We start from the raw sequence: 15,820 nt of genomic DNA, 5'->3' as shown, positions 1-15,820 counted from the left end.
TGCTGTGCTACAACACGGTTATTATGCTTGAATGTCTGAATCGCACATTTACACACCATGTAGTCCACATCACAGTGGAATGGAAAAGGCTAAGCATGTGATCAAATACTTTGCCGCGGCATCTTATGACTGACATGTAAAATACAGTCATGTGAAACATCTGCCGGTTGTGACGCAAAGTAATGACGAACCATAAATATGTTGAGTTTTCATTGTGTAGGGAAAACAATTTTAGACACAGCTACGAGGTTACTGATGCATCGCTTCATCTTTACCCATCTGCATCATTGTCACCACAACCTGTGCGTGTTAGAGAGAGAGAGGACGAGAGAGGAAGCTTCTACCCATATTAAAATGCATTTATTCAGGTGGTGAGTCAGGTTTGCAGGTCCCCAGTATCCAGTTTAAAACAGATGGTGAGAGGAAGAAGTGATATCAACAGAGACACTCAGCATTCCTTAAGCTGCGAGGTACCACACTGTGTGTGTTTTTGACCTGCTCTTCAGAATGGGGCAGAAGATGAATAATAAAAATGGAGGAACTTACATTTTCAAATTAAATAAAGAGCCAAAGATTCCTGTAGAGAAATGGAGAGGATGTTCCTGTAAATGTGTGTGTGTGGTCAAATCTTACAAAAAAACGTGACTTATTTATCATGTCACAGACACAGAAGTGGACTGTAGAGGTTTTAAGACCTGTGGAGCGACAGAGTTTAAGCTTAGTTTAAGCTGCACAAATTAATCTTATCATGTAATCACTTCACTGTTCCTCTTAGCGCCACAGTGGATTTTAGCATCTTTCAGATCATTGTTTTGGTTTCAGGTGTGTTCTGATTCACAGCCCTGATAAACAACAGATGTTTTTGTCCTTTTACACTTAAAATATATTTAAGGCAGCTCTCCGCTAAAGTAAATGTTTGACGGAAGCTGCTTCTGGTACTTCTGAAAAAGATCAACCCACGAATCAGGTTTCTCAGAGAAGACTGTTCATAACAACTGTAGGCTGTTTGGTTTTGTTAGGTTACAGCACAACAATATGTAGCACTATAATACTGGGTGAATTCATTTTCTAACTCGGATATAATGTTTTTTCATCGCAAGTTGTTTTTCTGCTGTTTCACTGTTCCAGTTTTCTTTTTAGTCCGTCCAGTCTTTTTATCCCGGTCTGATAAAAACACTGGATAAACTCAAATATGCACAGATGCCAAGCTAAAAATAAAAAATACAGTGGCCTGGTTGCAGAAGCACTGACATTTTTTAGAGGTCTTTATTGTTCCAGATATACAATCAAACTATTTGGATTTTAAGTTAGCACCGGACATATTTTAAGGATCAATACCTAATCAATAACTGATGTTTTGACAATAATGAATAACTATATTGTATATTATATTGTAATTATTTGTGGTGTCTTAGTTGAAATGTATCAGCGTGTTTTGTATCATCAGCCATATGAGTAAGAGTCACGTCAATAAAGCTGGAAGAATTGAATTGTACTTCAGTGAACGAGAGAGAGCTCAGGTCGATGAGTACAGCAGGAGAAGCATCCGGCTTCACTGTGACCTTTTCGACATTTTACTGCATACAGCTTTCTCTCGCTCTCTTCCTCCTCCTTTTATTTCCTTTTGCTATCACTCTCTCACTTCTCCTTCTTTCTCTGTTGTCCGTCCCCAGTCTCCCTCCACCTCCTCTCTCTCGTTTCATTATTGATACAGAATACATCTATGAATCTTTCCGGTCTCCAGAGAACTGATGACCTCTCGTCTCTCGCTCAGTTTCCATCTCCTTCTTCTATATCTGTCTGCCTCATCTCTGCTCTTTGCCCCAAGGCTAGCCTGATGATAAAGTTAGTTTGCACAGAACAAATGGAGCCATTACTTTAGACCTATTTCTCACTGCGCACCCCACATGCTCTGGTAGATAACTGCTAAACTGTTCCTCCAGTCTGCAGATGAATTGTTTGGATAATCCAATCTTATTGCTCTCATTGCAGCAGTCAGGAGGTGCAGGGGAAGACCTCGCACAGGGCTCACTGGGCGCCATGGCTGGATCTTAGCTCTCAGGAATTAAATGCTTTATGCGCTCCTCAGGGACACAGATATCACAATGAGGTCCTCTGTGTTTAGGGGGCATTTAGAGAGTCTACAAACAGTGAGAAGCAAGCTTTGGCTCAAAGTTGTGTCTTGTAACGAGGTTTACACTTTTACAATTTATAATATGTACTTAATAAGAATTTCTAACATTAATTATTACAGTGTTTCCCTGGATTGTAGTCCAGGGAAACATTTACGTCGATTGGATCGATGAAATTGTTTCGCTTAAATGTAAAAATAGCAGTTTAGGTAAATGGTCTTAAAACAACATATGTGCTGCCTCCTAAAGAGTCCTTTGACCAACATTTCACTTCACTTAGCACTTAGAGACTGACAGGATAGAGGACAGTCGCTGATAATTGGAAGGAAAAGATGAAAGAGCAGCTGAGGAGACACAATGATGGACAGGCTGAACTGCTTTGTGTTTAATGAGGAATACGTATTGATTGCTAATAAATCACTGGTCACTTGGTGCCAAGCTCTCAAACAAGGGGCCACACACACACACACACACACACACACACACACACACACACACACACACACACACACACACACACACACACACACACACACACACGGTGCTAACGCAGTTCAATTTAAATAGCATTTTGACGTCTATTCATCCAGAGCCTTCACGTCCTCCAGCAGCTGACTCCTCTCACCTGAAATTGAAATCTCACTGGATCCATCTCCACTCCACTGGAATATCAATATCACATTTTTGCGCGAGAAATAGAAGAACAAGTAAAATGAGAAACACGCGTACAGACAAGACACATAAATGCACCTCGATCTAAAATGATTTCACTTTAAAAACTATAACTATAAGTTATAAGATGTCAGTGTGATGATCAAACATCACACTGACATCTTATTGTTCAACCACATACTGTTATTATCTAATTAATAGAAACACTTTCAATAATGACACTAGTCTTACTTGAAATTGCATGTTCACAGAAAATAGTGCCTTCGGTAAAAGCTATAATTTACAGCTGACTGTGCCAATAATAACATTATGTACGTGAGTCATTCGTTGTTTGTCAGACAGCACAACGTATGTGACTCTATTAGAAATAATATATTCTATTACAAACATGTTTTCTATTCCTTCGTGATTTCTTAGGTCTATCTGTGTCAATATAAATGATTAAAATGAAGTTATTGAAAGAGGAACGTGGTTGAAAATGTGAGATAAATAACATGTGGATGAGTGGGTAGATATGTTTTAGTGACACCTGTTGCTTTCTCAGTGATCGTGCTCACATTTTCAGTTTAATGCTGAGAAATGTATAAACTTCCTTAAATCCAATAAAATGTTTTTTTTTTATATGCAAACTTCTCTTCTCTCCTCATAACTTCAAATAAACTCACTGTTTTAGAAGTTACAGACGTACACAGAGTTAATTACAATGGTTTAACAATGTAATTTACAGATTAAAGTTACTTTCAAGGTAGTTTAAACTGTAAAGTAGCAACAAAAATCTTAACCTAAAAATAAAATAGTTAAAACCAAAATACTTAGAATACCAAAAATTCTTAACCTAATCCCACCTTCTCTGATTGTAAAAAATATATGTTAACACTCTACTTTGCACAGTTTTAATTAAATGGGATGGTTATATACTATCTCAAATACCATATATATATCGAGATATCTCCTGATATGAGCAGGGTTAGACACATACAGACACAAGTGCTCGCTTTCTGTTGAAGTACTGTTCAGCAGCGGTCTGTTGGATTCCCATCAAAAGAAAAGTGGGGACTGATGGAAAACAGGCAATAAGCGAGAAACAGGTGATTTAAAATCTGCAGAGTAGAAGCAGAAGAGGTGTGAAATGAAAAGGAAAAAAAGGTAAAAGAAAAGTAGAAAGAGCTGGAGACAGAGAAAATAACAGGAACGAAGCAGCAAAGCTTTCAGCTGCTGTATGTGTGGATTCATGAGGCACAGTGCTCAGCTGGAGCCACACAGCAGTGAACAGACCTTTTACAGTCTGGGCTTCATTTGTGGAAATGAAAACGATTCCCTTAAAGGGACTGTCACCCCACTGAAGGCTCCTGGACTTGGGTTCCCGGCTTCCTGATGTAAAAACACCATGTTCTAATTTTTACCTTCTACTTCTAATAGACAAGACTCACAGTTGACAGAAACCTGATCACCAGATCTGATTACCAGCATCTTAAAAGTAGACCTGGCCGAACAGTTGTACTGGACAATTGACTAGTTATAAGGAATAATGTAACACGCTGTCTAGATTAAAGTGCATTTGTCCAAGCAGCCACTGAGTTTAGAGCAATATACAGTCGGAAATCTTCGTTTTGCACAATTTAGCGCCTGTGACATGTACACGACCTTCTGCAAACACTGCCACAACGCCATATATCACATTTAATTGACGTGACCATTACTGTAGTGTGACACTAGAGCTGACAGACATGATGGAAAAATAATGATGCTCACTATTGTCCAAAATCTCAATTTGCTAGTCACCATAGAGCAAACTACTGACTGTTGGCCTCATTTACAGAAGATAATGAATAAGTGGAGGAAAACAAAGGAGGCATAAAAAAAAAAAACTGCTCTCACAATGAAGTCGTTCTTTGCTGGTGTGTTGGTGACATTTTGACTTCTATAAAAGACAAACGCAAAGAAAAGAAAAAAGTGACATGTGAAAAATGGGAATCCGTCACAGATATTAAATATTATTACGCTAGTTGCCATCTCTCTGTATTTCCTCATCATATCTCTGTCTACTTTCAATTTCTAAATACAAACAATAAAATCTGTAAAAAGTATGATGATTAACAAAAAGTATACTAAAAATAAGAAATAGAAACTGAAAAATATCTTGACTGGTGCTTCCTTCAGTTTACATAAACCAGTAAATACATCAGAATTTCTTAAATGTATATTATTATAAATTACTTTATTCTAAGTATTTGGTTTTAACTATTATTTATTTATTTACAGTTGGTGAATTTAGTTTGATAATAAGTTCTGATACACAACAACAACTTATTTTGTGTTTTTAATGTTTAAAACCTAAATATCTATATGTTTAAATGTTAATACGAAGCAACTACTTGTGTGGTAGAAGTATCATAAGCTGTCTATAACTAGTAAAGTACAAATACTGTGATACTGTATTTTCCACCACTGTTTTCTGCCTCATATGAATATGATAATATCTTAAGTATTATCTTAGAACACAAGACAGTGAATTACATTATGATCAATATATTGGTTTAATATTGACCTTTAATTAAAAGTTACTCTAGTCCTTATTCCAGCTGATGGATATAATGCAGTTTCATTGATTTCATATTTCCTGTAATATCAATCAATATCTGTCGACTCCTCCTGCATGGACTTTAATCTAATTACAGTTAAATGTGCATAAGGGTGTTTTATTATTATGGCAGCAGCTGCATTATGCAGGGGTATGTTTAAGACTTTAAGCTATATTAAAAGTCTCTTTCTACATTATTAACATCAATAAACATTTACTTTTCTTTAAATTCAAATTTTTCTTAACTAATCAGGAAGCCATAGTTAATCTTCCACTATTAATCTGATAGATGAATGAAGCTGTGAGGAAGATATAATTCATTCATTAAATTCTCTGTTTTCTGGATGAAGTATTGACTGAAACACGAGAGACTGAAAGACGACGCCTATACAAAGTCAGACTTTACATTCACTCACGGTGCCTTTGCAGTGGTCATGTCTGCTAATGGCTGACAACACGACCAGAACAACATCAACATCCACAGCTGTATAACACAACACAGCGGCAGGTGGAAGTAAAGCAACATCCTCCCTCTGCACAAATGCAGTGTTATCAGCTGCCTGGAGGCAGAGCACGTTATGTGTGTGTGGGGTCCCTGACAATACCGTGTGCTTTTATGGTGCTGTTTCATGGAAATTTCCTCAGTGGAGGGAAGTTGTCAACTCATGTGTCTGCATAGCTTTATAGAGCCCGAGGCTGCAGTGATGAATGACAATGAAAAAAAGAGTTACACAACTTCAATCCACTTTTCTTCAGCCAGTAAACACGTATAAAAATGTATAATTACTTTTTTATACCAGGAATTGATTTTAACTTCTGAGATTCAGAAAAAACTGAATCATTCTGTACTCTATACCTACACAAGGAAATATCTGTATATTATAAATGTGGGATACTGCCACATCCCTGAAGCAGAAGATAAAGTTTACTCCACTAAAAAGAAATGCAATTCAATTGAGTAATTAGTCAAAGTCAATAGTCAATGACTATGCATCGTTTGAAAAGAGGCTGCTTGTAGTGATGAACCCACAGACAATTATCCCCCTTGTTGTGTTTTCTACAGTCGTTTTCCCACAGAGTACCGTTCCAGGAATAAGGAGAATTGAATACAGCACATCAAATTATTACTTACATCTCTTTTCATGTCAAATATTTTAATCACTGTGTTGCTGCAAATGTTTCATTAGGACATTTATTAAGAATGGTGTAAACACCAGTATGTACAAAGTGTTTTCTGTCCCTTTGAATTAACAAGCTGCACTTACTTCTTGTCTTGCAGTTTGGAGATGATGTGTATTAGTCATTATTTAACAAATGGTCAAACAGAATTCAAGACATTATAAACAATGGTTCCACAAATATATCAGGATTTCTGTGTTAAAAGTAGAAAAAGTAGTTTGTTTTGTTTTATAATTTGAGCACATTTACAAGCGACAGAGACAAAGAAATTGTTCTTGAGACACTGTGATATTATTTAATAAAGATAATAAGTTGTCACACTTTTGTATCGGTTACATAACTATGTTACTGCACAACTTCGCCGGTGTCAAGTGTTTGAATTATGTCCCTGTATCCTAATATAAAAATGATCTTGGAGTGAAGATGTGTGACATCTATAGATGCTGCATTAACCTTTTATTAGAGTCCACTGAAATAGAAGAAGTGAAACATGAATTATCTTTGATGTCTAGAGAGTAAAAGAGAAAACGGTCAAACGTGTCAGATGTGACGAACTGAGAAGAACTAAGGAAATAACACCTTTCTCTCTGCTCTCCTCCTTTTCTCTTGCTGTACTTCCTCTCCCTTGTTGCTTCTCTCTCTGCACGTAACAACACCCCCTCTGGTGTTTCTTTCATTCCTGGTCTGCTCTTCACAGCCTCTCTATTCACTTATCATGAACTTTACACAAAACCCTCATCTTCGATTTCCTCTGCCGCTTCGACATGTGTGAAGAGCATCTGGCAGAATGAGGTTTGTGCATCAATAAAGAGTACCCATTGTGCATTCTAGGACTACAAATCTGCTTCATCTTTTCAGTGCATACAACATTTTCCCAAAAATGAAAACTTCTTTTGCAGCCTGTAAGTGTCAGGATGATGTTTTCAGGCATATTTTTATTTTTAATCGCAGAAGAAGAAGAACTGTATTTGGTAAATGGCTTCATATTGTTTTATTTTTTTGTGTTTTTTAGCCAAATACATCAAACAAAAAGGTGTTATTGTTGCTGTCAGAGCTCGTCGCCATGCTTTACAGTACGTACTCAACTGTTCGAATACAAGTAAAAACTGTAAATGTGTCATCTAACAAACTCGTAAATTAGCTTCAGTGAAAATTATTTGGTTTTCCTTGCTTGTCTCGTGCATCTTTTGTGTGTTATTTGTTTTGTTGTTTTGCAACATTTAGTTTCATGTTTATTGGGATTCACACGCAGCCATGCTAATAAAGATTAAGCTTGTGTATCAGTAAGCTCCTGTCACAGATAAACAAGCTTATTAATCCATGTTTTTCTATATGCATGTGTGTGTTTGTACATCAGCAAAAATACTTTTAATAAACCCAACATCTCCAGTATAATGTGTTCACAGGAAATGCATTAAATCAAGGAGGCGCATTGGTTTTTCACAAGGTCTTAGTCAGGTCAGGGGATGAGATAAGAACAATTAGCTTAATGTCTCAGAAAAGTACTGCATCATTCCAGACAAAAGGAAAAATGTCATTTAGCTATTTAGAAATGATAATCGATTCTCAGATCTATATGACTTTACACAGTAAACGGATTAAAATGGGCTCAGAACTGGTTTAACATAAGCCTTTTACCACAGCCAACTTTGGGGCAACCCTGTTTCAATAGAACACAATAAGCTGCAATTACATATCAGGCTTTTTAATTCCTATCTTCATCTCTATCACTCGTCCTTCCTCCCTGTATTATTCGTCCAGCATGGCTGCTGTCACGCTTTCTTTCCCTCTTTCACCAAATGACACATTGGACTACATGAATGAATAAACACAAGGAGCTGAGGCTCCCTCAAGGACACACACAGCCACAGAACCACTTAGAGCACTTCCGTAACCTAATAGTGTCAGACAAAATGAGTCAGGACATCATCTGATAGCAGCAATGCAATGAATCACATCAGACTGTGAGTGTGTGTGTGTGTGTGTGTGCATGTACGGATGTGTTTACAGTAATGGCCAATGTTTACTAAGAATTGTTAGCGCTAGATGACTTTGTGTGTGTGTGTGTGTGTGTGTGTGTGTGTGTGTTGTGTGTATGTGTGTGTGTCCTACCGTCTTGGGGCAGTGGACATATCGTGCCAGGCTGATGATCAAGTCATGTGTGATTGGGTCGACCAGGTTTCTGAAGCTGGCGTAGCGATACAACACATCATCCAGAGATGTTGACTCCATGCCCAGGTCCTGCACACACACGTGCACACACACACACACACACACACACACACACATTAAATAAGACCATTACCGCTTCTCTATACATGTATTTATACACCCATGTACATAAGAGAACAAATATTACTTATTCATTGACACAGAAATACCTGCATACACATTCATTTCTTGTGTGTAAGCCGGAAGTGGAAAGGCTTTTAAATTTTCCATGCTGCTTTGTAAACTCGCTGACCCCCTAAAGCATTAAATTAAAACCTGTGGCCCTGCTTGCCAAGGCCTGACAATCAGCTTGATGGCGAAGGAAAATGAAGATTTGTCACATCACAAGCTCCCTCAAAGCGGACGAAGCATAAACCTGTTGGCAGAGCTTCACGCATGAACAGCGGTCTTGTTAAATCTTACTAAGTCAGCATGAATGACAACTCCTGTTAAGAAAAAAACACAACACACAGACAGAGAGAGGATTGAGTAGTTACGGGTGTTTTCAGGGATGCAAAAAAACTCACCAACTCCAATACTAAGTAGAAGGACAGTGTCAATAATAATAATCTTTCAACATTCTCCATTATATATATATTCAAATTACGAGTTTAGTTTGGGAACAAGATTATAACTTATTCCCAGTTAGAAGCCCCAAAAGTCAAAGTGTCGTCCTTAGTGTGGGTGCAAAAGAAAAGGCCACCGGCACCCTTAGTAACCTGAATTTCACAGCAATCTGCTTGTTGAATTATTATAAATCCTGACATTTTGTCCTCACTCAGGCGATGTGTAAAATAAAAAGGTGGATTGAATGTAATGTAGTTAGTAAAATCTGCCCAAAAAAAATCAAACCGTATTATATATTCAACAGAATATATGGTTTATTTACACCTACTTTTCATTAAATAATAATATATTCACTGAATTTGTAGCTAACACGAGCTCACTTAGCTAATTAGTGTTTTCATGGGACCTATCGTTTACTTAACATACTGTAATGTAACTGCAGCACTAGCATTGTTGATGTGAGCAGATGCATTAATTTTCCACTTTTTAGACCGTATATAAATCAAAATCTCGTTTAGCCACCTATGATATCTGTTAAAAGCCTTTAGCAACATACCTTAAGCCTCAATCACTGGCAGTAAAAAAAAAAAAACTCCAATACTGAGTCTAATAAACTATTTGCACTTGTTTCTTTTACTTATTGCTTATGTGACTGCAGGGTTAGTCAGTACTGGGTGTTATTTTGTCTACACCCTTTATTTGTCTCATTTATTATAAATACAACAAACACTGATTTTATGAGCAACTCTTGTTAATGGCACACATGGATAAACGAACAGGGCTGGGTTGATTCAGATATGTACCGTCTGCTCTGCACCCGGTGTTTATGCTGCTAATGCTTGTGGGCTTGAAATACTTTCTATGTGTCTGTAAATGCATTTAGGTCTGTGTGTAAGCGTTTTGTGTGTGTGTTTTCGGGCTTGTTTGTGCAGACAGTTCACAGCCAGTTAAGTAGCAACAGGGCCGACCATGTTCAGAGAGAGCCAGCGACAAAGAGAGGGAGAGATGTCCAGTCTCTACAGACAGGTATGACTCACTGAGGTTTCCATAATGCCTACTGTTCTGTGTAGGAGCAGCTGTAAATAATGACAGCCGCCTCGACTGAGTGACACACTCGCTAATCAGCTGCCGTATTTTCATACCAGTGCCACATTCATAGCAACACAGCAGACAGCAGTAACCTATGATTAGTGCATCAACAGGTGTATGTTATGATCTGTTCTGGTGGTGACCAGGATACATGGACTCACACAGCTTCCAGCTGAGGTCACACGTCTGAAATCATTTGTGGCATTGGTGCTATGCACTCCATAGTGATGACTATTTAGTATTAACAAATATAATTTACAAAAAAAATCCTGTCTTTATTGAGAACAACCATAGAAATCTTGTCGTGCTAGTGGAAAAAGTATGTGAACCCTATGAATTAATAACTGCTTGACCCCAATATAGTTTCATCAGTCCACAAAACATTTTTCCCAATGGGCTCGTTGACAAACATCATACATGCATTCAATGTTCTCAGCAACACAGCAGAGTGAATTATGTTTAAAAACCGTACTGAATGACATCAATACTTCACTTGGATTGTTTCTGATAATTTCTCGTGACCTATCTGGCACCAAAATAAACAAAGCAATACAGATTATCTGTGTACGTGCAAGAGAGCGTCGGAGGAGCACGTGTGTCTTATCCTCACAGCGCGATAAGGATTTGAATCGTTATGCAAATTGATCAACCCTGAACTGAAATTAATCTTGCAGCCTCTGCTAATCTATACCTGAACACAGTAAGGTGTTCAACAACATGCATATCCACAACTCAGGGCTGACAGTGTTTGCATGTGTTTAGTTGGAAGGTCTGGAACAGAACTAAGAAATTATAACAATAGCGATCAAGCGACTACATAAATGCTTCTCAACCTCCAGTAAATTCATATGTTAGTAATAGCGGCCCTTCAGTAAATCTACATGACAAGGACAAAATAAAAATGCATAGTGTACTACCTTGAACTGTATGGCGGATTGAGTGCGTGCACACACACACCTGCACATAACCATTTATGCTACCGTACGTATGCATGTGCTTTTCTTTCATTAGAAAGCACCACCTTCATTAATTAGAGGCGGTCAACATCAAAGTGGTGCTTTAAACCCAGCTGAACATGAACAAAGACAGGGCAGGAGACAGACATGGTAAACACAACACATCTGGCTCTCTGGCAAATCACAGGAAATATCAGCAATAGGGGAAAGAAAACCCATATATGTTGGTGACACAGACGATTATTAAAGATCAAATAATGACCATGAAGAATTATTATTACTATTATTTTTACTTTTATATTACAGCTTCAAGAGACATTGCTGCAGCCTCACAGCTTAAAAAGTACATGTTTATGAGCTGTTATTTTTTATATTTAGTAAATTACAGCTTCAGAGCCCAGCCCCACAGGTGCTGTGAATTATTCTGGCTGATTAGAGCTCTTCTAATTTGGAAGCGACAGCGAAGCAGCGCTGAGACGCCAAACATCTACTAATGAATGAATCAGGACAGATTGAAAAGTAATATACCCTTTCATTTGAACATAACTTCCTTACCCAAAACAGCTGTATGGGAGCCTCCATGACTTTCAGCGAATGAAAAGCACAGAGATAATTATAAATGAAGACTCTGTTCCATTTAGTTGCTCCAGATGTGGCTTATTCGGACACTTTCTGTAGCTGTGATAAGGTCAAAATTGATGTTTTTAAGTAGTTGCATCACCTGTTGCTTTCATCATATGACAAGTAAAATGACTGCTGTGAAAAAGGTCTTCTTCCTCATACCCAGAGTGTACATGAAGGGGTCTGAATCATCTAATTATGTTTCATTTTAGATCATTTATTTATTATTATTATCTCTTTTTACTTACACCATCACCAACAGGAGATCCACCTAAAATAGTGACTATGCAGCCGGATGTTGGTCAGTCGCCTATGTGGCTTTGTTGTTTGCTGCCTTTCTGACTAATAATGCAAACAAAACACTTGTTTTTCCAGCATTTACTCCATTTTTAATTAACTGTAACACAATCTTACATTACCAATAGTAAAAACGAGCAGAAATCTGTGGCAGCAAGTCTGAAAGAAAGAGTAAAGTCAAACATGGTGCTGCTTCTTTCAGAGAGACACAGTAATGTGTTGGGTTATAATAAAATAAGAAACTTGGCTGCTCAAATAAATTCACATGTGCATGTAATCATGCTGGTTGAATAAACAGTGTGAGTCAGTCGGCTTACCGCTTCATCTGACAGCTGACATAGCAACCAAGTTACTGTAAAAGACTCATAAGCTGCATTCACACAATGTCAACCTGATGGGAAGAACAAAAGCTTCTCTGACACGTTCACAATATTCCAAAAGTCAGATAAGAGTAGTCGAGTAGATAAATAGGAAACTGTACTGTACCTGTTGGTTCACTAAGCAGCTCAATATTCATATACTCTGGATATGGAGCTTAAAGGTACAGTACATTACAAAATCCAATCTAATGTGTGGTTTTTGTCTGTATAAATAAAACAGACTAGTAGAAATAGAAAATGGATTAGCCACACAGATCCTGAATGTTTCCTGCTTTACAACTGACAGGTGCCAAAGTAAGGAGTGAATGATAGTCAGTGTTCACTTCACCTGTTGTTGGTGGTTTTAATGATGTGGCTGATCGGTTTATAACCTGAGTGTCTCAGTCTCAGTGGGGACAAATCTGCATACGATGTGGAAAAGTAATTACTACCTCATTATAACGTTTTTACTGCATAGCTGTCAAAGTGCTCCTTCCTCTTTGCGAGTCATAAGGTCATGTCAAAGCTTCACCATCATATTTGTTGACAGCACACAATAACTGAATGTTGAATTGATCTCTGTATGAAAATTGAGCTTTGAAGAACTTGAATTAGCTAAAGATGTAGAGACAGCGTTCACAGTGCTGTGATTCAAAGTGCAGCCAAAACACAGATGAATCACTCAATCAAACAGCACCAAGAAGAGACATTTCAAATGCAGATAAGACCACGACACAAAAGGAAAAACAAATGTATGTAAAAATGTTTCTGTTTTTTATTAATTTTCTACAAAGGACATTTAATAGTTTTATCACCACAGCAGGCAACACCACAGGGAACATCTGCAGTGCAGAGCCGGGGAACACTGAATATTGTATTGTATTTATACATAATAGTAATTTTAGAGATTAGTTTTATTAGTTTGAAAATGTTCATCCAGGCTCATGCATTAACATCCAACAGTGTAACATAAACTCCTGTGTGCTAATATCTCAATGCACATTGCCGCATCTCGAATCTCACATACAGCAGGGAAACTGTCAATCAACACCCACAGAGCAATCATCCAGACTTCTATACGCCCTGAAATCCGATAACTTCCTAAATTACCACTAGTATGCTTACATGGTCTGAATAAAGCCACTGAGACCATAGAGCACAGTTGTAGTTGCAGCTTTGTTGAAATAAGCTATTTACAACATATTTAACCAGTTTTAACACCGTCTCCATTCTGGGAGAGAAAGTGAAGCTGGTGGAGGGATTGAAATGTCCGGGAGTTCACTTCAACAACAGACAGAGGCTGTTTACAGGAAGGGACAGATCAGATTCTACCTCTTGAGGAACCTTAAGGCCTCTAATGTGTCAACAAGATGTTTCAAATATTTTACCGGTCTGTTGTAGCCAACCTGTTCTTTGCTGTCTGTCTGTGTATCTGTCTGTCTAGTTGAGAGGGTGTGGTGAACCCGACCTACTACGGTCTTAAGTGTTAAAATATTAACGGTGACAACAACACACACAAAAAAAAAAATCACTAGTCTCACAAAGTTAGGGAACCAAAGGGAACCACATGTGGATAAATTTAGAGCTGGTAGAGGTTCCCACACACTCTGCTGATTATAATTTAGCAATACATTTCATTGAAGCGGTGAGGAGGTGATAACTTTGGTTTCAAGTTAATTGGAAGGAGGTGGCGATTAAGAAAAAGCCCTTTAGTCACTGTCTTTTCACCATCGACATGGTTTCCGGGCAACAACGAGGAGAACCTGGTAACCAGCGCCTGTCCTATCTTAGAAAAACAACCGCTCTCTTTCCTTTTTCCTCCTTTTCTTTCCTTTCTCTGTGTTGTTTCCCCTTCTTTACCCTCAGCACCTCTCTGTTGCAGTTCAACGCTAATGGTGTTTCCCCCCTCTGTTCTCTTTATCCTCAGTAATTGTCTTTATGCAATTCATCATGTGGTCCGGACGTCATGTACTGCTCTCCCAGAGCACAAACCCTCCAGAATATGAGCGTAAATGCGACTGATTGAGCTCCTTCAATTATGTCTTCATGGCCCAACATGACAACCTGTAATCTACACTGTTAGTACCTTTGGGAGGAAGAGGCAAATATAAATTAACACGTGTTGTTTTCATCCTTCTGCCTCCTTTGGCTTCATCTCAGCCTTCCTCCCCTTGTAGATAAATGTCTAGATGTCTATTAAGACTGTAGCTTGTGCTTTAACAACACTGTCAACTTCATCATATGAATAGTGGACGCAGTGATGAGACAAGGAAATACATCTTGCATTTGTAAATTGTTTACAAGACAGCAGAAGTAGACCACCGAGTACTGATAGTGGTTTATGGTCACCACAAATCTCCCAGCAGCTGTATCTGGTGCCATAATAGAGGTTCAAAGGAGAGCAGATGTTTGCCAATAACACCGAAACATGTTAGACAGAAGGAAGGTGAGGAGCGATACTGGAAACAATTTAAGTCGCTCTCTTCAGATGAAACACTCGTAAAAAAAATAAAAGTGCAGAAGCTCATTCTGTCAGCTGGGAAATATCATTTACACGTACTTAACAGCAATGCAGCTCTTCATGTCAATTGGAAATGCTTGATAAAAGGAGGTCCACTGTGTTTTAGAAGTACTAACACTAGTTAGTGTGGACGGACTGTAGGTGAATTTAAAAAATGTGAATTACTCTATGAAAAGGTGAGACAGCAGATTGTCTGCAGAGATTTAAAAAGTGATCCAGTAAGGAGATTATAGTCATTTTCATGTTGATTACTGTTGATTCAACTTTCTCACCACCTGACATTACAGTGGGAGCTGCTTCTTAATAAGATACCATCATTATCTGCCATGTAAACAAAGGCCGCAACTAACAGTTATTCTTATTACCCACTCTATTAAATGCCAGACATTTAAAAACTCTCTTTCCATCCACATTTAGCCCTGTTCTACCTTAAATATCTTTTTATATCTTTTAGATTGTGATCCTCTTGTCTAAACTTTTGAGCCTGTTTGCATGGCTGCACTGTTCGATTCAAGGATTATCAATGAGAAAGCTGCAGTGACAGAAGACGTGCTGCTGTTCATGGGGGTGACGTATTGTAAACCTGTTTCATTATATTTTCCTTCTTGTCACAACAATAAACATCCTCAGGTGAA

At 38.1% G+C, this 15,820-nt stretch overlaps 1 protein-coding gene across 1 annotated transcript in view; it reads right to left on the bottom strand.

Moving 5' to 3' along the window:
• Positions 1 to 15,820, bottom strand: part of lrrc75a (leucine rich repeat containing 75A) — a 39,037-nt gene that overhangs the window by 20,916 nt on the left and 2,301 nt on the right. The window contains exon 2 of the mRNA XM_026365463.1: positions 8,677 to 8,805. Coding sequence (XP_026221248.1) covers positions 8,677 to 8,805 — 129 coding nt within the window. The remainder of the gene's footprint in view (positions 1 to 8,676; positions 8,806 to 15,820) is intronic.

Source organism: Anabas testudineus, chromosome 13 (genome assembly GCF_900324465.2).
Source record: "Anabas testudineus chromosome 13, fAnaTes1.2, whole genome shotgun sequence".
Lineage (NCBI taxonomy): Eukaryota > Metazoa > Chordata > Actinopteri > Anabantiformes > Anabantidae > Anabas > Anabas testudineus.
The sequence above is the reverse complement of the archived record's forward strand: the minus strand, read 5'-3'. Positions and strand labels throughout refer to the sequence as shown.